Source organism: Erigeron canadensis, chromosome 6, assembly GCF_010389155.1.
Source record: "Erigeron canadensis isolate Cc75 chromosome 6, C_canadensis_v1, whole genome shotgun sequence".
Lineage (NCBI taxonomy): Eukaryota > Viridiplantae > Streptophyta > Magnoliopsida > Asterales > Asteraceae > Erigeron > Erigeron canadensis.
Genome location: NC_057766.1, coordinates 30,168,890 through 30,192,526, shown reverse-complemented (window position 1 = coordinate 30,192,526; position 23,637 = coordinate 30,168,890). Strand labels below are relative to the sequence as shown.

The 23,637-nt window shown below is 33.4% G+C and overlaps 3 protein-coding genes across 5 annotated transcripts; 1 reads left to right on the top strand and 2 right to left on the bottom strand.

Moving 5' to 3' along the window:
* The first annotated feature begins 8,690 nt into the window (after positions 1-8,690).
* Positions 8,691-13,100, top strand: LOC122603455 (zinc transporter 5). 2 transcript variants are annotated; one of them, XM_043776165.1, is made up of 10 exons: positions 8,691-8,917; positions 10,206-10,398; positions 10,549-10,634; positions 11,128-11,212; positions 11,459-11,537; positions 11,639-11,769; positions 11,870-12,060; positions 12,152-12,282; positions 12,451-12,603; positions 12,739-13,100. In XM_043776165.1, exons 1-9 carry the CDS (start codon positions 8,856-8,858, stop codon positions 12,561-12,563), a joined length of 1,071 nt encoding a protein of 356 aa, XP_043632100.1. In that variant the 5' UTR covers positions 8,691-8,855; the 3' UTR covers positions 12,564-12,603; positions 12,739-13,100. The 2 variants fall into 2 exon arrangements, with proteins under 2 accessions (XP_043632100.1, XP_043632099.1); XM_043776164.1 differs by having other exon boundaries at positions 8,694-8,917; positions 12,451-12,593.
* Positions 13,101-14,096: 996 nt separating this feature from the next.
* On the bottom strand, positions 14,097-18,314 carry LOC122603504 (caffeoylshikimate esterase). 2 transcript variants are annotated; one of them, XM_043776223.1, is made up of 9 exons: positions 18,239-18,305; positions 17,912-18,123; positions 16,246-16,275; positions 16,043-16,169; positions 15,818-15,964; positions 15,368-15,498; positions 15,160-15,297; positions 14,991-15,089; positions 14,097-14,496 (listed from the first exon to the last, which is right to left on the bottom strand). In XM_043776223.1, exons 1-9 carry the CDS (start codon positions 18,288-18,290, stop codon positions 14,278-14,280), a joined length of 1,155 nt encoding a protein of 384 aa, XP_043632158.1. In that variant the 5' UTR covers positions 18,291-18,305; the 3' UTR covers positions 14,097-14,277. The 2 variants fall into 2 exon arrangements, with proteins under 2 accessions (XP_043632158.1, XP_043632159.1); XM_043776224.1 differs by having other exon boundaries at positions 14,412-14,496; positions 14,922-15,089; positions 18,239-18,314.
* Positions 18,315-20,420: 2,106 nt separating this feature from the next.
* LOC122605012 (ribulose bisphosphate carboxylase small subunit, chloroplastic) lies at positions 20,421-21,612 on the bottom strand. The gene is made up of 3 exons (XM_043777876.1): positions 21,371-21,612; positions 21,122-21,256; positions 20,421-20,912 (listed from the first exon to the last, which is right to left on the bottom strand). The coding sequence occupies exons 1-3, from the start codon at positions 21,539-21,541 to the stop codon at positions 20,682-20,684; spliced, it is 537 nt and encodes a 178-aa protein (XP_043633811.1). The 5' UTR covers positions 21,542-21,612; the 3' UTR covers positions 20,421-20,681.
* Positions 21,613-23,637: the final 2,025 nt, after the last annotated feature.

Sequence of the window (23,637 nt, the reverse complement as noted above, 5' to 3'; positions counted from 1 at the left end):
AGTGTGTTCTGTTTCTATTATGCACCAGTAACTTATAATAGCTATAGCTATACCTCTGATTAGTCACCTACAAAGTCTGCTGAGTGGTGACTAACATCATTCGCGTTTAAACCTACGATTCCATCCATGCTATCCTCTGACTTAGCCTTATACAATACAAAGTCCTGAAAGCATGTCAAATGCAATGGAATCATTAAAATATTGCAAATTGGCTATGCAAGTGTGCATACTTCAATCAAGTCTTTGTTGGACAATCCTTGAAGGTTTCACTTGCAATCATGAATAAGATCTAAACCCGATTATGATATATCTCTCAAGGCGCAAAATATAACAAGATATTTCCTCTTTTCTTTTTAAGAAACAATAACTTCCACTTAAAATGTACTCGTATGAAAATATTATGCAATTTGAGCTACAAAGAAAATAATAGCCAAATTGATGTGTTCGATATAGATATACTTGCATGTAAAACCAATGAAAAACAAAAATCATGTCATTACTTCAGCCAATTATTAAAACATCCAAAAGGTTAAGAATATGCTTGGATAATGTCAAGACATGTCATCATTGATCTCACAACACAATTCCATGTCAAGTTCTCAGCAACAGAGCTTTGACACAACTAACATATCAATAATTTGACAAAATATGGTTGATCAACAACTTGATTTCCAGCTCATGTTCTAATGATCGCTACACTTGGAAGAGCAAATTGACAGCAAGGTCAAAATGCAAACTAACATAAAGGGACGATTGTTTATATCATTAAACGTACTAAAAGTTGGGGCTGATTGTTTACGTTTCTTACATACACATAAGAAAACTTTGGAACCAGCTACCATACATCGGTTTGACATGTATGGTAAATCACCAAGAGTCCATATGGTCCATCAAAAAGCATTTTGATTTAAATGGACCATAGACTATAGTGGACAACATACTGACAAAAGGGTCCAACAGGACCAACACAACGCCAAATATAATAGATATTGAACACAGATAACATACCATCGGTAAATAAAACAATAGTTTATCGGCGTGATGGCCAGCTCAAATGTAAACACAATCAACGAAAAAGGGTTGATTATTTTACATCAAAGCGACAAACCATATACGGACTGCTAAAACAGGACCCATAATAAATTGGCTCATCATAAGCAAGGCTAAAAGGTTCCGTTTAGTTTCCCTGAGATATCAAATATCAAACCCCATAAACTATCTACGGATAAGGAACCAAAAGCAGCTCAACTATAGAAAGAGGGCTTTTGGTGCATTGCTTAATGCTCATCTAACCAAACAATATGATTAGGGCTACACATATAAGACTACTTATTCAATCAGGTTAAGTTTCTCTAAGTAACCTGTCTACGAGTACTTCGCAAGAGATATCACATAAGAAATTCATACAGAACTTTACAAGATACAGAACTTTACAAGCGAACTTCCTAACAAAATTTTTTGTGTGAAAATATACACTTAATGTGAAAAGACATTAACTTTGTAGCTTCATGAAGGATATGCTACATCATTGGCGTCATTTGAAAAAGCATACTGACACAAAGGGCCCATAGTTACATTGTAAAGCATATCGACCATAGTTACATCGAGAAGCATACCGACACGAAGGGTCGATAGTGACATAGTAAAGCATACCGACAAGGAAGGGTCGATAGTTGCATCGTTAAGCATATGAATAGGAAGAATCCATATGTACATGGAGAAAAATACGGATAGAAAGAGTCCATAGTTACATCATAAAGTATACCGACAGGTAGGACCAATAAAAAGATCTCATACTTACATTGAAAAGCATACCATCGGAAAGGGCCCGTAGTTACATCGGAAATACCGACAACAAGGGTCCATAGTTGCAGCGAAAAACATATAACAAAAAGGATCCATAGTTGCATCGAAAAACATATAACAGAAAGGGTCCATAGTTACTTCGGAAAGCATACCAACTGAAAGCGTCCATTTGCACGTGAGCAATGGAAAGGGTCCATAAATTCCATGAAGAAGCATACTGATCTAAAGGATTCATAGACTAGTCAACATACTAAGAAAAGGGTCGAATGCCAAATATAATAGAATTTGAACAATAATAACATACCATTGATTCAAAATAAAATAAAAGTTCATCGACATGATAACCAGCTCACGGTGTAAACACCATCCAGGAAACAGAGTCGTAGGGTCGATTATTTTACATCAAAGCATATACGAAATGCTAAAAAGGGCCAACAAAAAAATTAAAAAAAGGGGAATCCACAAACAGATGGCTAACCAAAAGCATGTCTAAAGGGTTTGGTTCGATTTCCATAAAACATTGAATATCAGACCCCTTAAACTTATCCGCAAATAAGGAACCAAGAGCATCTCGACTAGAAAGAGGGCTTTTAATGGTGCATTACTTAATGCTCATCTAGTCGGGCCATATGATTAGGGCTTTTGGGATTAATGTACACACATAAGACTACTTCGATAGTTCAATTAGGTTAAGTTTCTAAGTAGCTTGTGTTCAAGTACTCCACATAATACATACATACATTGTATTGGTGGCCAAACCATACAGAACTTTGCAAACTGACTTTCTAACAAAATATTTTGCGAAAATAGGAAGGAGTCTCAGGTGTGGCGACTCATTTTTTTTTGAAAGACATATTATCTTTGTAGTTTCATGAATAATATGTTACATCATTGGCACCATTTCAAAGACATAAAGCATCCCGACATGAAGCATACAAACAGGAAGGGTCCATTGTTACATCGCAATGTTAAGGCTCATGGTTAAATCGTAAAGCATACCGACAGGAAGGGTCCATTATTACATAGAGAAGCATACCGACAGGAAGGGTCCATTATTACATCGAGAAGCATACCAACAGGAAGGGTCCAATATTACATCGAGAAGCACACCGACAGGAAATGTCCATAGTTACATCGTAAAGCATACTGACACAGAAGGATCCATTGTATATCGTAAAGCATATCAACAGGTCCATAGTTACATGGAGAAGCATACCGACAAAGGAAAGGTCCAAAATTACATCTTAAAGCATACCAACAAAAAAGGTCCATAATTACATCGTAAAGCATACCGACAGGAATGGTTCATAGTTACATTATAAAGCATACCGACAGGAATGGTACATACAGTAGTTACATCAAGAAGCCTACTGACAGAAAGGGCCCATACTTGCATCGAAAAATATACCAGCGAAAAGGGCCCATAGTTACATCGAAAAGCATACCAACGAAAAGGGTCCATGGTTACCTTGGAAAGCATACCTACTAAAAGGATCCATAATTTACGAATGAAAGCTTACTGATGGAAATGGATGAAAGCTTACTGATGGAAAGGGTCCATAAATTCCATCAAAGAAGCATCCAGATTTCAAGGGTCCATAAATTCCATCAAAGAAGCATCCTGATTTAAAGGGTCCATAGACTATACTAGACATCATACTGACAAAAGGGTCCATCGCCACATATAACAGATATTGAACACAGATAACATACCATCGGTTAAAAATAAAATAATAGTTGATCAGACAGCTCACATGTAACCACCATCAATGAAAGAGGGTTGATTATTTTCCAGCAATGCATATACAAACAACTAAAAAAGGTCCTATAAAAAACATTAAAAGAAAAGATAGGAATCCACAAACAGATGGCTCACCAAAAGCATGGTGAAAGGGTTTTGTTCAGTTGCCCTTAGACATTGAATATCAGACCTCATAAAATGAGGGCTTTTAATGCATTACTTAATGCTCATTTAGCGAGACCATATAATTAGGCTTTTGGGATTCTTATAATAATGTACACATATAAGACAACTTATTCGATCAGGTTAAGTTTCCTGCCTTCGATTACTTCAGAAGAGATCACATAAGAAATGCATACATTGCATTGTGTGGCAAAACTTTACAAGCCAACTTTTTAACAAAATATTCTGTGATGATAGAGAAATTATCTAGTAAGCTAATCACTTAATGGAAAGAGTCTCGGCTGTGGCGACTCGACTTTTCTAAAAGAAATTATCTTTTTAGTTTCATGAAGGATATGATACATTATTGGCTTGTTTTCAAAAAGCATACCGACGAGAAGAGTCCCATAGTTACATTGTAAAGCATACCCACTAGAAGGGTCCATAGTTAACTCAAAAGCATACCGACAGGAAGGGTCCATGCTTGCATCGTAAAACATATTGACAAGGAAAGGTCTATACTTGCATTGGATACCGACAAGAAGGGTCCATACTTGCATCGGATACCGATAGGAAGGGTCCATACTTGCATCGGATACCGACAGGAAGGGTCCATAGTTACATGGATAAACACATCGATAGAAAGGGTCCATAGTTACATTGTAAAGCATACCAACTGGAAGGGTCTATAATTACATCGAGAGGCATACCAACTGGAAGGGTCCATAATTACATCGAGAAGCATACCAAAAGAAAGGGCCCATAGTTACATCGGAAAGCATACCGACAGAAAGGGCCCGTATTTACATCGAAAAGCATACCAACAGAAAGAGCCCATTCTTACATCTGAAAGCATACCAAGTACCAACAGAAAGGGCTTGTAGTTACATCGCAAAACCAAGGGTTCATACTTAAATTGAAAGCATATAACGGAAAGGGTCCAAACTTATAATGGAAAAAGCATACCGACAAGATGGGTCTATGGTTAAGCATACCCACAAGAGGGGTCCATAGTTACCTTGGAAAGCATACCAACTAAAAGGATGCATAATTTACATTTGAAAGCTTACTGATGGAAAGGGTCCATAAATTGACCATACCGATCTAAAGGGTACATGTGATTACCATGTAGGGTCCTTAGATTACATCGAAAAGCATACTAAAATAAAGGGTCCGATTCTTACTTCAGAGAGCATACTGACAAAAGGGCCAATCATTTAAATCTTAAATCGGGGCCAAGCAAAAGCTATCGAGATTTATATACAGGACCAGTCAACTAGCAAAAGCTACCGAGATACCATTTATTTCAAAAAATTGACCAACAGAAGCTATCAACGTATAGGCAACTATGATGCATATTGTGTTTGGTTGATGCTCATTCTTTGAAATAATAGTACCCAAAAAAACTAAATGTATAGGAAAGAACAACTAAATAAAACAATCTATAATAAAAAATTTATTAACAGTTTGAGGGGAAACCCAAAACAAATAATCACATAGAAAACATGTCTCTAAGGGACGACTATTTGTATCATTAAACATACTAGAAGGTTGGGGTTGGGATTGTTTTGTTTACGTTTCGTAGGTACAGAGAAGAAAACTTTGGCACTAGCTACCATACATTGATTTGACATGGTAAATCATCAATGTGATTACCATGCAGCGTCCTTAGATACATCGAAAAGCATACTAAAATAAAGGGTCTGAATCTTACTTTAGAGAGCACACTGACAAAAGGGCCAATCGTTTACATCATAGAAAGGGACCAAGCGAAAGCTATGAAATGAAGATTGATACGCAATGACCAGTCAACTTGCGAAAGCTATCGAGATACCATTTTTGCCAAAAAAAAAAGGTCCAACTTCAAGATACCATGTTTGGTTGATGGTCATTCTTTGAAATAAATGGTATCCAAAAAAAATATATGCATACGGAAGAAAAACCAAATAAAACAAACTGTGAAAAAATCACAGAGATAATCAATGCTTTTGTGGGCAAAACCAGAATCAATACAAAATTTAAGTATACAAAATTCAGGGAAAACCTAAACAAATTAATCACATGAAAAACATGTCTCCAAAATTACCGTTTTATATCAAAAAACCAGCCAACTATTAAAGGCATCGTGATTTATAGGCGGCGATAGTATTGCACATAAGGTGATTGTTGATGGTGTTTCGATATAAACGACAATGATTGAAGATGTGATTACAAATCATATCAAAGAATAAATAAAGGAAAAAAAGTTATAACTAAATACAACTCTTTTCAAGATACCATATACAATATATTTTATTAAACCAATCAACTATTTAAAAACTAATAGGCGACAATGTTGAGTGTAGATTATGGGTTTTGTTAATAAAAGTTGTTTTATTTAATGATATATATTATATATAGATATAGATGTATCATGAAAAAAAAAACCTAGAATCATAAAAAATTTATAATCTAAAATCGATGAGAAAAACAAACTTATAAAATACAATATCAAGAAACTAATCAGGCTCAATGCAAACCCTAAATACGATAAAAATTATAAAACCCTAATTCCAAAAACATAAAACAAAATAATTAACATCGAAATAAAACGCAAGAAAACTTTGAAAGTAACATACCGTAGAGTCGTAGAGAGATAGAAGAAAATTTTGTATCTGAATCTAATGTTGATGTAAGTGGTATATACATTGGTTAATAATCTGCGTATATGTAAAGCTAATATTTGATTATTTTACCGCGTGAAGTGTTTGTACGCGGAGTAATAAAATTAAAAAAACTAATACTAATTTTTAATTTTCTTTTTAGAAATTAAGATTCATTCACAACAATAAAATTAAAAAACAATACTAATAAACAAATGAATTGGTGGTGTAATAAAATAGAATAATTTAAATAAAATTTTGATCCATCTAGACTTTAATTTAATTAAAATAAATTATTATTCACATTATAATTACTCATTTTCTCATAGTTTTTTTTTTCTTTTTCGTTAATGTACTACGAGTATTAGGCTATTAGCTATGCTATTTAGGGTGCTTGCACATGCATTTTAATTTAGATTTTGTATTTTTAAAATTGTAGTTTGAAAAAATATAAACGTACCTGTCTTTTCAAATTTACGTTTTTTCAATTATTAAACAAAAACAATCATATTTATAGTCCAAAACACTTTTTGCATAAATTTACTTGATATAAATAATATAGTTAGGTAATTCATTCAAAACTCAATTTCGGATAATTAATTTAAGTAGATGTAAGTAATTAGCTAGTCGTGCATAATTGTTGTATATCTGTTAAAATTAATGGTACTTGTATCAGTTCTTATCTGATATCTTATATAAAGTACTAACTTACATATTGTGCTGTTGGAATGTTTGATGTGTAAATTAATTAAGAGGATCATGATAATATTTTATTATATACCATAATAATTATTCTCTACGTTTCATTAAAAGTGTTATATTTTGATTTTTCAAATTTTAAGTTTTATAACTTTAATCTTAGATAAATTTCTTAGTATTAGATGATATAAAAATTATATGAATTAAGTATATTTTAGAATTGCTTTCAATGATATAATTTTCATCAAGTTTTATATAATACAAAAAGATATATTTAAAGTTAAAATTTAAAGATTAAGAATTTAAATATTTAAAGTAGGACACTTCTAATTAGACGGAGGAAGTATTATTTTAAAATGTTATACATTGAAATACTCTTTTTATAGACATGGTTTTTATTAAAATAAAGGCACATGCTTTTTACTCCGAGATTTTTTATTTGGGTATCGAAATTTGATGCGATTGACTATTGTACCCTTGAGTATTATTATCCTAATTTATTCATTACTTTTAACTTACAGTTTTTTTTTAATAGTTAGTAGGTATTTGATGTCAAGGAATACCTCACTGTATAATGGTAAAGCTCTGCACGTACTCTAGACTACGAGATGTAGACCATAAGCCATTACAGGTGATTCAGGGGAAAAAACCCACTAACTTGTCACTCATGAGAGTCGAACCCAAAACCTGTGGGAAAACTAGGGATACATTTGCCAGTTGAGCTAGCTTCATTTGCTAATTTACAGTTTTACTTCTCATATATAAAACCATTTATGGAATTATGGTAGTAAAAATACTGGACTTAAAATGTCAAAGAACTCTCTAATGCCAGGAATACCGATCGGTATATGCCAGTATTTAAAACATTTCTCATCGGTGTTCAAGTTAGGGTTGTTCGCGGTTTGGTTTTTACCCGGTTAAATTGTTTACTGAACCGTTTAAAAAACCGAAACCGAATTATATATTCGGTTTTTGGTTGGTTATAGATAAAGGATAATGAATTTGGTTAAACCGAAAAAACCGAATAACTTATACTACTGTTATGTATTATTAAATATATTTAATACATATCTTTTTTTATGAAAAATTATTAATGCATTTTTTACTTTTTATGTCTATTTGTTTATTATATCAACTTTTTATGAAATTTGAAAAATTCAACTGACAAACAATGAAAAATTGATGAATAATTTTTAATAATGATGACAAACAAGAGTTTAGCTGTTTCACTTATATTACTTATTTATCCATATGGTGCTTGAAGTCTAAATTTACTACTTTGATGAAAATTGAAATTATGAACCTATTTTGGTTAAAGACAACTTAGACAAAAAAATGGTGAATCTGTGTTTTCATATTTGGTTTTTGGTTTGGTTTTTTATTTTAAAATAGGTTTTGGTTCGGTTTTGGTTTTGAAAAATAAAAGCAAAAAAACAGAAAACCCGAACCAAATAGACTATATAACCAAAAACTGAACCGATGAACACCCCTAGTTCAGCTGGCCCATGTGTTGGAAGGGTATCTTCCAAATTTAGGCCCAACTAGTTAACAACAAAGTCTACAATAAGGCCCAAGATGCGATCTCATGTAGTAAAGAAAGAGTGTCGTCGTCTGTATTTCACGACTTCCAATTTCGTTTCTGAAATTTCTGCAATTATTATTTTTATTAATCATTTTCTGTGTGCGAGTTAGAAAGACGACCACGTCACTAATTTTCAAACTGTCAATAATTTTGATTGAGATTTCATTATTATTATTTATAAAAGAATAGAATAATTTGCAATTAAATAATAATAATAATAAGGATGATGTCCCCAAATCATAATCCCGAAGATCGAGCATCTTCTTCTTCAGCGGCTAATTTCAGGTATTCGAAACCCTAATTTTGCTTAATTTTCAAATTACTATCATCAAGTCCACTTTCTGCTAAATTGAATATATACAAATGTGAATACTTATACAATTTATTTGTTGGCATGAATGTTGCGTAATCACTTTTGATTTGGATATAAAATGAAGTAAAATGTAAGTTAAGTTAGTTATAGATATAGGCGGTTTCGATGTGTGAGGTAAATCGTGTTCGATATGCTTGTTGGTGATGATATAATGTCAAGTAGATAATGAAGTTTGGATTAGTAAATGTGTTTGAGAAAAATCAATCCGTGTGATTTAGTTGGCAAGGTCATTGTGTCATTTGTTTCAATACAAATCGAGTGTTCTTTGAGCTTACTTGTGAGGTAACCCCCCCTTATCCAAATAAGTCTTTATATAAGATTAGCGTAGAATAGAGATAGCTTTATACATATGTAGCGTACGCGTGCATGGAACGGAGGTTTAATTTTACCAACGGTTGAACGTTAAATTTTAAAAAGCTAATTTGGACAATAGATGGTGACAAAACATATGCTCAGCGTGACACACACACACACATCATGATTCAGAGCCCTAACACTTCATAACACACTGCTAAGCGTTTTCAATCTTTACAAAAACTCCATGGATTAGTGACCGAAATATCACGGTGAGTATTCTATCAGTATCCGTATAAGATCGTCATTTTAATAACATGGAGCTACACGAGCGTATCAGCTGTTTTACGATTTTGAGACCATTGATGAAAAACATATGATGTTAAATAAACAAGTTTTTTTTCTATATTGCATCTTTAAAGTTGTTTATTAATATGTTGCCCGTTTCTGTTTTGTGCATGTTGCTACTTTGTTCCTTTGAAATTATCAAAGAAGTTCTAGTTACAAGTTATCTTGATATTTGTAGTCATTATTGTTGCTAAACGTAATGATACTGATATGTTTTTGAATTTAACAAGAACAATACTTCCCAGGTATTCAAGTTAATTGGTAGCTCATGTAACACTCCTTATAATGAGGGACTGTCTTTTTTTTTTTTTTTAATGTTCCCGATATCAATCCCAATTGAAATAGCACACAAGGGAAACAAGCCTAGGGCTTGCATGCACTGATGCACATGTAATCATGTTTTCCTGATCCTTTAGCCTGGAGATGCTAGGAACTTGGTGCTAATTGTGTTATTATATGTATCTGGTATTGCTAATGTAGCTAAGGTACAGCCACAGGACATTTGATAGTTTTGTTGCCTTTCATTGCTACTGTAACTCTTTAATGTGTGTATAACAGGCACACCCCCTTGCAAGTTATCCATGTCTTTGGAAACTTTTTGAGGATATGGTCGGTATACTCGATGTACAGATATTTGTCTCAGACCGGAACTTCTGTTGTACTTTTTATCTTCAGTTGTCTTGTTCCATCATCCATAATCTTTTTAATTCTGCAAAAGCCTTGGAAGGGCAGACCACTCTCAAACACACAGGTAAACTGAGTTACACTTTTAACAATTTAACAAGATAACCAGGTTATCATAAGTCATAACCTCTTGGCTCTTAAGGTGTAATTTGGGTGTTTATTTTTTATTTTTATATTAAGAAAGCTCTAACATAAGATAAAATTTTCCTATTTTCAGGTCGTACCTTCTATTATTAATGGCGGGATTACAGCTTTATACTTTATTTTGTGGGGAATAGGCCTTAAATCCTGTGGTCCTGTCAGGTAGGTTTTGCTGCTTGATGGTAAACCTGGCAAAGTTACCTTTCCTCGTTATTTTTTGGTATGCTTTTTAGGGATTATGGGTGCACTAGCAGTTATTATTGATTGCGTATAGGATACATATGTTTTGTATAGACCAATGTAACTAACATCAAACCACAAAAAAAACAGTACGTCTGGCAGGTGTAAGAACGTACATGGTTTATTAAATCTTTTTGCAACATCCTTGACATAAAGTAGCCTATAATGACTTGCTGTGCAGAAGTTGCAACATGAACTCAAAGTTCCTTCATTTTGGTTTCTGTTCCTTTTATTTTTAAGTATTGGCAGATCAAATATATATATCTATGGTGTATTTTGATATCAAGATGCTTATTTTTCTGGCTTCCCAACAAAAGGAAATCCTTCCCCGACATTCATTGTTTAGCTGTATTCATTATGTTGTGCTGTTTGGACAGTTTGGTGTTGACATATTAAGTATCGAGTGTAATTTCAGGGCTATTTTAGCAGAATACTCAGGGGCCGTGCTTGGAGTTCTTTCTGCAGTGTTATATGGCAGGAAAGGGCACATCTGGAAAAAGGTAATGTTACATATGCAAATATCTGAGAAATTGTGAGGATGTATTATTTACTAACAAATACATCAGTAACATATGATGACTATACTGACACATTTTGTATATGGCAAATTTAAACTCTAGATTATACATAAATGTGATATAATTATAAGACCTTTATTCTTTTTCTGGTGTGGTAAAATATAGTATATAACTTCAGTCCTTTTAATTTTTTGTTACTAAGTTCACTAAGTTCTCGTTGCTGATCAGGTTGGTGGGCTCCTTGCGATGTTAGCATCTTTCTACTTCTTGTCTCAAGGATGGGCAATGGCCACATATTCTCCTTTCTATATCCTCTCTTAGTTGAACTCTGATACTCTGTAGTTTTTAAGAAATTAGCGATATTCGGATGGACTTTTATTCTTTATGATGGACTTAACTAGAAAATACCACTTAATGATAGCCACGACAGTGAGGATCAGACAGAGCGATTGTTGGATATGAGGAGCATGGTAGCTCCTATCTTTGCTGGAATCTTATCAGCATTGAGAAGGGTAATCACTAGACGTACCTCACTCAAGGTATTTACTCAACTCTATAAACTTATTCGTGCAATATCTAGTGGCCGACCCCTATAATTAAGTTTATGAATGCTGGCTTACTGCCATTTTTTATTTACAGAATCAACTCAAAAGAAGGCTTCATGCCATTACAATCGCATCTGCAACATGTTTTCTCTTTCCCGTGGCCATGTGGGACATGATTGTGGGTTCGACCAATGTAGAATTGCCATTTTCTGCCTGGGCTTTTACAAGTACCATTCTGTTTGGCATAATATTAATATTTTATGTGGACAACATCGCTGAGGAAAGGTATTAATTTATGTTCATTTGCCATTTCTAAGATAGTAATTATAATCTTAGTGTCGAGCTAAAGTCTTAGTGTTGTGAATATCATTTTTAGGCTGCATATGGTTTTCTCATCTCCAAGACATTTAATGGTTGCTGGTGGATGTTTGATTGTTATGGAAATCTTCTACAAAATGGACTTCTCGTTACCAGGATTTTTAATTTGCTGTACTCTGTTAGGGTTTGGTATGTACAAAGACATCACTTTTAATGTTGCATTCGAGTATATAATTCTGTTACGCAGTTTAACATATCATCAGTCTTTCCATATTGCTCATTATTATGATTATTTCAGCTACTATTCTTTTCTCTCTTTCATATCATAATTTTAACAGCGTTTTTTGTGATTTGTAGGAATATATGAAGCAACAACTTTGGAACGTGGGAAAAAGGATAATGTACATGTTACTGATCTTACAAACGGGATTTTTGAGGACCAAAATTTGAGGTCTCCTCTTCCAACATGAAGTACTTGAGACTGACGTGTTTGTCAATTGGTATGTTAATGTATGCTCTCTTGATATACCATTGTCTGTGCCCCCTTTTTTTAAAAACAATATTAGGATATGGCAAATGCATTCATCTAGAGTACCTTACCAGTCGCTAGAGACGCTAGTAAACACTTTTTATCTTGTGTTACAGTATCATTACGTTTATGCACATTACAAGAGGACGTTGGAACAAGTGTTGCAGAATTAGTGATTCATTTATTCTTAGGACTAACTTTCAGACAAGCCAAGATATATGCAGCTGCCAATGGATGCACAGGGCACGGGTCAATCTATGTTCCGGAGATGAGATGGGTATGTGTAAACAACTGTGAAAAGTTTCCTCCTCTTACTATGAGAAATTGGAAGCATCATGATGGTGAAAAGTTCCTGTACAAACAATTGTTGCTAAAACGAAAAAACATTTGTTACCAGTACAGTTTCTGTTTGCTATTTCCACAATATAGCATTGTTAACACCTGTTTGCATAAATTCCATGAAGTAATTTTGTATTAATATTTACCAAAACAAAAGAGCTTTCAACTTATAAGTAGGGCCCTTTGCCATTCCGATCCATAACTCATAGGAGGTTGAATTTTGTACATGGGAATCATAAGAGCTGACCCAAAGCATAACATTTATTGTTATTTTCCTAATTTCCTTCAACTTTTACGACATATTGGATCATAGTTGTTTGATACCACGCCATGATTGTGGGTTACGTTATTCAATGCTATCATGATTACAGATCTTGAATGCCAAGCAGAACGCTATGGAACAGGCACAAGGTTGGTAGACGATAAAATTACTCATCACATCTAACCTATACTAGCTAAAATGTAGCGTACAATAACAAAATGTTGATTGGATGGAAAAGCCGCTTCCAAAATGTTACTCCAAGTGAATTACTTGATTTCAAAATTTAAACTGGTTGTGTAACTATGAAATTTTAAAATATGTGAGGTGAGCTTGCTTTAGTTTTCAAACTAGGGCATAAGACTTATGTCCGCGTAATACGATGGCGGTGGGATAGTGATAATGTTAAAGGTGATATTGTTGTTATTTTAAATGTTGATTATTTCATTAAAGGTATATTAAATGAAGATATTTAAATTAGTGAATAAAAGAGAATGGTATTTTTGGTTTTTCAAAAGTAAAAAGTTTAAAGAAAAAAAAAGAATGATTTGTTTTATTAGATAGATATAGATTAATTTCGATTGAGCCAGCTATGCACAATTGAAAAAGGAAAACATATAATTTGACAAAAATCCATATCAAGGACATGCACACAAAAATTTTCTGGCATGGAAATATAAGAATGATTCCGATAACCAGATATATAACCAATCAGCTAAACCATATAAATAACATTCGTATGTGTATGCCTGTGTGTAAAATAAATCTTAACAATAACAAGCCCATAAAAGAAATCAGTTTCTTACTTTCTTTATCAAAGCACAGTAGGGCAAAATAAAGCCAAGTGCTAATTGTTATAGTTAAGTCAACTGTACATGGTGCAACAAAAATTGTACACTGCTATGGAAGAACCTACAGATATATAATATATGCTTTACAAAGAAATAATTAAGGGGCGTTACCACATTTATTTTTTTAAATAAAATTTACACTTCAGAATTTCTTGTACTTCAGTTGTAACAAAAATGTGACCTTTATTTTCTTCTTGATAAATGGTTTACTTTTTAGCACTATGCTCATCAAGCCATGTAATAATGTCGTGAAGAACGCTAAGAATGATTTCATCAGGTTCACCTTCCATAAGGGAATGAGAAGCATCGTCATATAGATTAAGTTTTTTGTCCGGACTCTTTGCTTTCTCATACAAAGCTTTACTGACTGCTGGATCAGTCACTACATCAGCTTTCCCATGCAGGATCAACAATGGCAATGAAACCTGCCACAATATACAACACGAACACATGAAAGATATATACTTAAGTAGTTATTGTCTTCATACTAATTAGTTTATAATGTTTGGATGAAGAGACTATGCTTCTGCATATCAGATTAGTTAGGGTTTAAAACCGACAGCTTTGTTGGTTATCGGTAAGACCTTGGGACAATCATGATTTTTGTATCTTCATAACCTGATTATTTAAGGGTCTTAGGGTCAAATATATGAATTTGATACCTGGGGGTATATGGCTTAGCTTATTGGCTTATGTTTGATAAGCCCCATTTTTGTGGCTTATTTTTAACTTGTGAGCTTATTTTGCAATTATAAGTCATGATTAGCTCATAAGTCTAAGAAGCCGCCACAAAAATGAGTCTTATCAGAAATAAGAAACTGCAAAGCGTTAAACTTACAAGTATACATACATTCTCAAGTTGACAGCATAATTGCTCTCAAAAAGTCAAAATGCAAATCCAAACCTCAAGAATACATACATTCTCAAGTTGACTTTCAATCTCGTGGGTCGTGTTTAAGAGCTCCAGAGCCGTCCCCAAACGTGGTCTATCCTTGTAAGCAATAACATTATAGGTTGTCTGCATATGGTAAACAGTTAATACCAATTTAGGAAGTACATAATAAGTTAATCAGTAAAGGTGAACAAACCAGGGGCTTCTTTTTCGGGTCTCTAAATGCCATATCACCCAGATCCTTTTGTGGAACAAGTTTATACTTTGGAAGGACTTTTGCCACACCAATGAGAAATTTTTTTACCGCCCATGGTGGGACTACATCATCTGCAATCTACAATACCCTTAATTAGAGTTGTTACATACACATATCAGAGCATATGTATGTAAAGGCAGAATAGTACTTTGCACATTGGGGCAACAAGAACTGCACCACTCCAGACATCAGGTTGCTTCAAGTGCACCTTCAGAGCCACAGCTCCCCCCATCGACTGACCCATCAAGAATCTTGGAAGATCACGAAATTCTGGATTTTCTACAACCCGAAAATTATGATGAGAATATGGTTAGTTGCTAGCAGCTAAAGATAGCATCAACTCAATTACCATAATGACTATGAGGGTAGTTAGATTTGTGTTTTGACACTCCTTATCTGATTATCACGACTTGAACAAAACCACTTCTTAATGTTTGGAAAACATATTAATATTATAATAAACATTGAGTGTTGAATGTTTGATAACTCAATCTCACATGATATCCCATAATTAATTTCAAAATGCACATCCATTCACCACTTATGATTCAAATCAATAAACATAAGTAGACTACACTCATATCTCCAAAGATTATACCTATAATTTTTGAATAATGCTCGACGACTTGATCTACTAGACCATCAAAGCTTGGAATATCGCAATGAAGACCTTCCGAAAGACCCAATCCTGGTAAATCCAATGCAAAAACTGCATATCCAGATGAAGCCAACTTTCTGGCAACTCCTGTAAGCAGCACAATACTTGTTGAAACTCTAGATGTTTTCAACACCACGACTTTTATTATTAATTGTTAACACGCACCTTCAAAGAAAAATGTGCAAGTGTCTCCATAACCATGGCTGTAACAAACCACTGCTTTAGGAGAACCTGTCCCCGGAAGCCAACTTTTTGAGAAAATTTCAATCCCCTTAGAGTTCACCTCATATGACTAGAAAAGCATAATCAAGAAACCATCTTCATCTAACAAAAAACTTAATATGTAATATCAAATTTAATGCTTTTACCTCCTTTGTCTTCAATCCAACATACTTTGTCTGTAAAACATTCAAAAAAGAAAACGTAAGTGTTATTTGAAGGGTACCTGGCTCTTCAAGAGGCTGTAGACTATGCTTACTAGCCACGGATCCTAAACCAGACCCCATATGAAATAAGAAATTCTTGACACCAAATAGAACCATATCATATTCATAACATCCCAGGCTCTAGTCTCATAAATTCCATCCCAAAAAAAGTGTCAAATACTATTTAGGCCATGCTGTCAAAGGCGAAGGCTTGAATTCCCCGGGTAGCCTGGAGTCCTAAACAAGGATTCTCTCCATTAACCCAGCACCAGGGCCAAATTTACTTAGTAATGAGGGTATGCACTTGCACACCCTCCAAAGAAAAATCCTAGTGTTAATTTTTTGGTTTTTGAAAAAAGTATAATATAAATATGGAGAGTGCATATTGTATACTTTTATTACAAAGGAATCGCATACTCGAATATGATTTTCTACATCCGCTACTGCCCCGTAATACCCTTTCTCAAAGACAACTATTTCACACATATCACTGCATAATAATACAATTGTCTATGATGGGACCTTAACCCACAAACTGTTGGATGTAGGGTTGCCGCCACGGTATGTCTAGGCCACATGCCTTTTTATGGTAATACCTTTTAAGGCATATTTATGTAGTCTTTTTTCAGAAATTAACCTTCATCTTATTAATTACACAAGACTAAAATCAAAAAAAATTTCCAATATCATTCATTTTCTCAAAATAGTCAAATTTCCAACAAGCTTTCCCTACAATGCAATTTAGGCACAATATTGAATCTGGGATTTTCAGGTATGCTGCATAAGAGCATGACACAAAAGATTGTACCTTTTGTGTATTACCAATCAACATAAAACCATACATACACACCCCACATGCTTTATATCCCTACATTAGTTAAAAATCTTCCTAACAACATAGGTAAATACTCAATTAGGGCGTGTTTGGCTTAGCTTATTTTGAATACTTATTGGCTTATTTGGATTTACTATATCTTATTTCCTGTTACATGTTTGTCATTCATAACTAACAAACTACAGCCGATAAATAAGCTCGTAAGCCCAAAAATAACCCGGACACAAATAAGCCAAAAATAAAGTAAGCCAGGACACCTCCTTAGAATTCTATATAAGGCAAATCAGACAATCTTGAATCTGGGATATTCAGGTATGTTGCTGCAATAAAAGCATGACACAAAAAGATTGCAACTTTTGTTATCTATCAAAATAAACTAAGTCAGGACATCTCCTTAGAATTCCATTTAAGGCAAATCAGACAATCTTGAATCTGGGATTTTCAGGTATGTTGCTGCAATAAAAGCATGACACAAAAAGATTGCAACTTTTGTTTATTGTCAAATCAAAATAATGTCATACCAACAAACCCCACATGTTTTTTCCCCAAATTTCTTGCCTTTTTCTTATTTATTATTGTCATTAATCAATAAATGCATTCACCAACATCATATCCCACCAATAAATCAATCTCATATCACATTTTACTTGTGTTACCCATCACCAAATTCAATAAAAAAACAATACAGATAACATAGAAGATTAATAATGCTATTTCTACCAATATACATACAAAACAAAAAAGTGTGATTATAATATTTAAATATTATATTACCTTGAATAAAATATGATCAATGTTAAGCTGAATATCCTTAAAAGCCTCACGTGCACGGCGCCTCTCTTGCACGTTATCCATGTTGGCATTAAGTATTTCTTTCAATTCAGGTGTTAAATTTTCCATCTTTAACATATTATTATTATTATTAACACCTTCAAATCTTCTTTTTCTTCTTTTTGTTGATGAAACAAATATTCTAAACCTACAATCTAATGATAAAAAAAAGAAGAAAAAGAAAAACAGAGGTTATTGTTTAAGAAAAATGAATAGAAAGTTGATAGATTGATGGAAATGAAGATGAGGTTTGATGTTTGTTATGGTTACCATAATAAAAAGAGGTCTTGGTTGTAAAATTTGCAATATTTAAAGATGCCATGTGTTGTTCTAGAAACCAAATCCAATATTAATTAATAAATATAGTTGATATTGGTGACCATGGATTTGGAATTTGGAATTTGTTTAGGCAAAGTAATTATGGTCCCTTGAATATAATTATATAAACTAGTTGGATAAAATTTCATTGTAAACAAAGGAAAGAGAATATGAGATGATAGCTTCCAAGAAAATGGTCGGTAGAAACAAAATATAACATAATGCCATAATGGATTATAACTTTATAAGTGTATACTGTATAGCATAATATATGACCGAGTATGTTTTAAGAGTGAAGGTTCAAATCATAACACATACATATCTTTAAAGTTTTGAATCTGGTTTACGACCTTAAGCTGATTCATGAAAAGTTGTGGTATTTTCATGAAGTTCTAATTAGTTTCATTCGAAACATTTAAGTTAGCTTAACTGGAAAATAGTTTTCCTTTAAAATGACTTAAGGATAAAATGTATGTAAAATAGTTTAAAAATATATCGGGTAGACGGATTGACCCTACGACTCAAAATTTCAATCCTATTCCGACAAAAAAAAAAAAAAAAGTTTTGTAAATTGACGGATTAGCAGGTTGATAGGTCAAGAACACACAAGAATATCCTAATTTATCTTGGTTTTCAGATTGGTTGAATATTGACAGCTCATCTTTTATAGGGTTTGATTGTTAGTTATTTGAAATTGATCGTCATTCAATTCATGTGGGGTATCAAAAGTATTTGTCGAAAGTATGGATTTTATCGACTTAGAACACATATAGTCTAGCTAGGCTCGGTAATCAAATTTACGTTAGTAGATGCGTTCTCTCATATGATGACAGCTACTTAACAAGCAAGACATGTTCAAAATGGAGTAACGACAAACAAGATATTTCGGATTTTTGATTGGGCATTTATTTATTAAATCAATTTTTTTTCTTTTTTTAAAAACAATTACGATCTCTCACCACAACCCCATCTTTTGTTTTCAATGACTGCAATGCAATCATATAACTAATACGACTGGGAGGAAAACCCAAATAATTAAGAAAAACCCCGTAGTGAAAATCAAACCCATAACATACTTGTTCGGAGGTCTTTTTATCACACCTGTCGCCATTAGGCTAAAACAATTGGACATTTAAACCCATAACATACTCGTCCGGAGGTCTTTTTATCACACCTGTCGCCACTAGGCTAAAACAATTGGACATTTAAACCCATAACATACTCGTCCAGAGGTCTTTTTATCACACCTGTCGCCACTAGGCTAAAACAATTGGACATTTAATAAATCAATTAAAAGTTTAATTAATGTTTTTTTCTTCTTTCCATATAGGACGAGAATGTATATATTAGGGGCTTATGAATTATGAGTGTGTAGGGAAAGCATTATGAGTCTTGACCCATTTTCCCTTTGGTTAAATACTTAAAAATAAAATTGCCACTACGCTGAGAACTTTATAAAGACAAGAAGCATGTCTGTGTGATAAAGGCGGTGTGATCGACAGTTGTGGCGGCGGCACATTGGTGATGGTGATGATGGCAGTGACGGGTGGAAGTGACGGTGGTAGCGGTGTGGTATGTAAGAGTAATTGATGTAAAAGAGGCAGTATAAGAATTTTAAAGGTCGAAGGATATATATATACTAAAATAATTTCATTAAATGTATTAATGTATTATAAGTATATTAGAATGAAAGATATTTAAGTTAACGAACAGATGAATATTTTGATGTTATCAAGTTCTTAATTGAAAAAAATATGAGATATCGATGTTTTATAATGTAATAAAGATTAAGCAACTTGGGTGTTTGATCGAACAACCTATTGTAGTAGTTACTAAATATGTTTAATGATAGTACAAAACGTTCCAATGTCTCAATGATTCCGTTATATGAATTTGTGTACGTATACTACTACTAGATTTTAATGACGATAAATAGGAAGTTTTGAATTTTCAGCTTGCATTCCAAGCTAGTACGATTATCTAGTCAATTTATTTATTAGACAAAATGTAAATATAATTAAGATGCTTTAATTAAGCAATACGAGTATGCATGATATATTAAGAGAAGAAGGCAAAATCATGCATATAATTAATATGTATAGTAGAAGCAGTAGATATTACATATATATCAAAATTAAAACAGCAATTACCCCGTATTATTATTTATACGATATCTCTTATCCATTTCATCGGAAATCCGGAAACAAACAACGAAATGAAACAGAAACAATGATGATGATGATAAATTTAAAGGGAAGTAAAATAAGAAAAAAAATGACAAAACCCTAAACAGTCAAAAAAACCCTACTCATTGTTATATAATAAGAGGTGTTTAATCGAAAGTTTTGGTAAAATATAGAAAAACTGTTTTGGTGAATGATGCATGCATTATTGCTTAGTAGCCGGGGGGCTTGGCGGCGATGAAACTGATACATTGCACTTGACGAACGTTGTCGAATCCGATGATACGGACAAAGGCATTTGGGTACTCCTTTTTGCACTCGGCTAGCTCTTGAATGACCTGAGCTGAGTCAGTGCACCCGAACATAGGCAACTTCCACATTGTCCAGTATCTTCCGTCATAGTATCCGGGGGTGTTTCCGTGCTCACGGTAAACGAAACCGTGCTATATATACATAGTATATCACAAAGTCAGTATATATATAATGATCTAACCAAAAATGTTATGGAATGATCAAATGCTGTCTAGATATTGATTAAGTTTTATAATTCTAAGTAATGTACGTGTCATATTAATGGTATTTAATTAGTGGACAATTATTTTGGAACATTATAATACGAGTAATAAATAAAAGGGATATATAAGATATAGACCTCGACTTCGAATTCCAAGCAAGGAACCCACTTGTTACGTAGAAGGTAGTCGACTTCCTTAGCCAATTGGATATCGGTCAACGGTGGAAGGTATGAAAGAGTCTCGTACTTCTTCAAACCCAATGGTGGCCACACCTATACATATTCACAAAATGTAGCTATGTATAAGATTGTTTTGTTATATAAAAAGTTAGTATATATGTTTATATACGTAATGCAATAGATATATGGTTTGTAACTTATGTATACCTTCATGCATTGCACTCTTCCACCGTTGCTGGGGAGGGATGAGAAGTCATTAGCCTTCTTGGTGACGGGGAAGGTGTTGGCCTTAAGACCGGTGAATGGGGCCACCAAGCTAGCTTGAGCGGAAGTGGTCCGGCTAACGGTGCTGACGGCGGAGGAGGAGATGGATGCCATTTTTAGCAAGTTTCCTTACTTGTTTTTGCTTAGCTAGGAATGGACTTCAATGAATCCAATGAATGAATTAGTCCCCATTGTAACATTGTATATATAATGCAAATTGACTATCTAACGGACAAAATCAAATCTATCTTAACCTCTTACGTAATTGTGGCCATTGGATCATGTGGCTCATGACACTTCATGCATCATGTCCACATAACTGTTTTCGAAGGATGTAATTCCTTATCATTAACCACCATGACGATGTGACACGTGGCGGTGTGTTCCACTATCTTATCTCTTCGGTTTAAGGAGAGGCTAATACGTTAGGCCGTTATGGGGTTCTTTGTTTCTTTCCTTTTGTGGTACCCTCCTCTCAGTCCTCATTAAGGTACATATAAATGGGCTTATAAGGCCCATGAAATATTTATAGAAAACTTTCCAAGTTTGCTAAAACAGTAAAGCCATTGTTAGTATTGTGGGCCAACTTTTGATGGGCTTATACGAATAATAATATTCGGACATCCACTACAAACAATATTGCATTTGTTCACACTTTTAATAAGTGTGAACAAATTAAAAATCTTGTTATGCTTTTTTATGTGTAAAAATATATAGAATTAAAAGTGTGTAGAAATTTCCACACACTAAAAAGTGTGTAAAACTGAAAGTTCACACTTTTTAGTGTGAATTTTCATAACTATTTTGTAACACCTCATTTGTCCACGGTAACTAAAAAGTTAGCGTGAACAAATGAGGTGTTACAAAATAATTATGAAAGTTCACACTGAAAAGTGTGAACTTTTAGTTTTACACACTTTTAAGTGTGAGAATTTTATACACACTTTCATTTCTATATATTTATAGACAAAAAAAGCGTGACAAAATTTTTAATTTGTTCACACTTACTAAAAATGTGAACAAATGCAATATTATTTGTAGTGTCTGGAAAATTGAAAAATGTAGAAAGTCGTTTTGTAATCGTTTTTTATTATTTAATTTAAAGAAAATTTATGCTCCATCTTTACGTGTTCATTATATTGTTCCTCTATGAAGAGAGGTACAATACGGCTGATTCTTGTTATATATATACATATATATCAAAGCCAACTAAGAGACAATGGAATATATTCTTGATAAAAACTCATTCTATAACGATTCTGCAAATCTTTTGAAGATATGATAATGGGTTATAGCATGCGTAAGTGCGTAACTTGAAATGTTATATTGAATAGTTAAAGATTGGCCGGATTCTTTCTAAAAGGCAGAATTGAATGTGTTAACCTTTACAAGAGCATCAATGAGCCGAGCCGGCTTCCCACGTATGTTCTTAATTAGAAGTTCTCTGTAACGAATAAAGATATTATCAAGTCAGAAAATAATAGGCACTAAAAAACCAGATGCACGCACCTAAAATTCATCCAAATTAAGTTGGTTGGTGTAACAAATGATGCCGACTGATTTTATAAAATTGGTAATTTGGAGGGAACTCCTTGATCTTCGGTACCATTTTGGTACCCACCGCAATCCTATCTTGCTGTGGGAAGGACACCTATAAATCACCTAATCACCGATCACCCTGGCCATGCACGTGTTTTGGACATAGCAACAACGGCAATTGATATGAATCATATGATTATGAATGATCTTTCACACACGAATGACCTTTCGTGTAGCTTGGTTAAAAATTCCACGATGTCTATATATCAACGAATAAATTCTTGGCATGCATGTATATATCTCTATTGATGAAATTTTCATTATGATACGTAGAGATTCATAAAACGAGGAATCTATTGATGATTAATAATCCTTTCTATTTGATTTGTTAAGTGTTGAGAAGTGAAAACTTCTGTAACATTATTATAATAGTTATTGCATAGTTTGAAAACCATCTTTAATAATTGGGATTATCATTTGTGAATGTAACTAACTATGACAAAATATTTATGTTATGTAAAGATTTTGTTACATGTTTATGTAATGTAATGTAATGAACTTTCAAATTCTGGTTATTGAATGTAATCGGGTAAATGTGGCAACGATATAAGATGTCATGTGTAGCTTTTTTATTGGTTAGATACATCCAATAATCGAGATTTGAAAGTTGA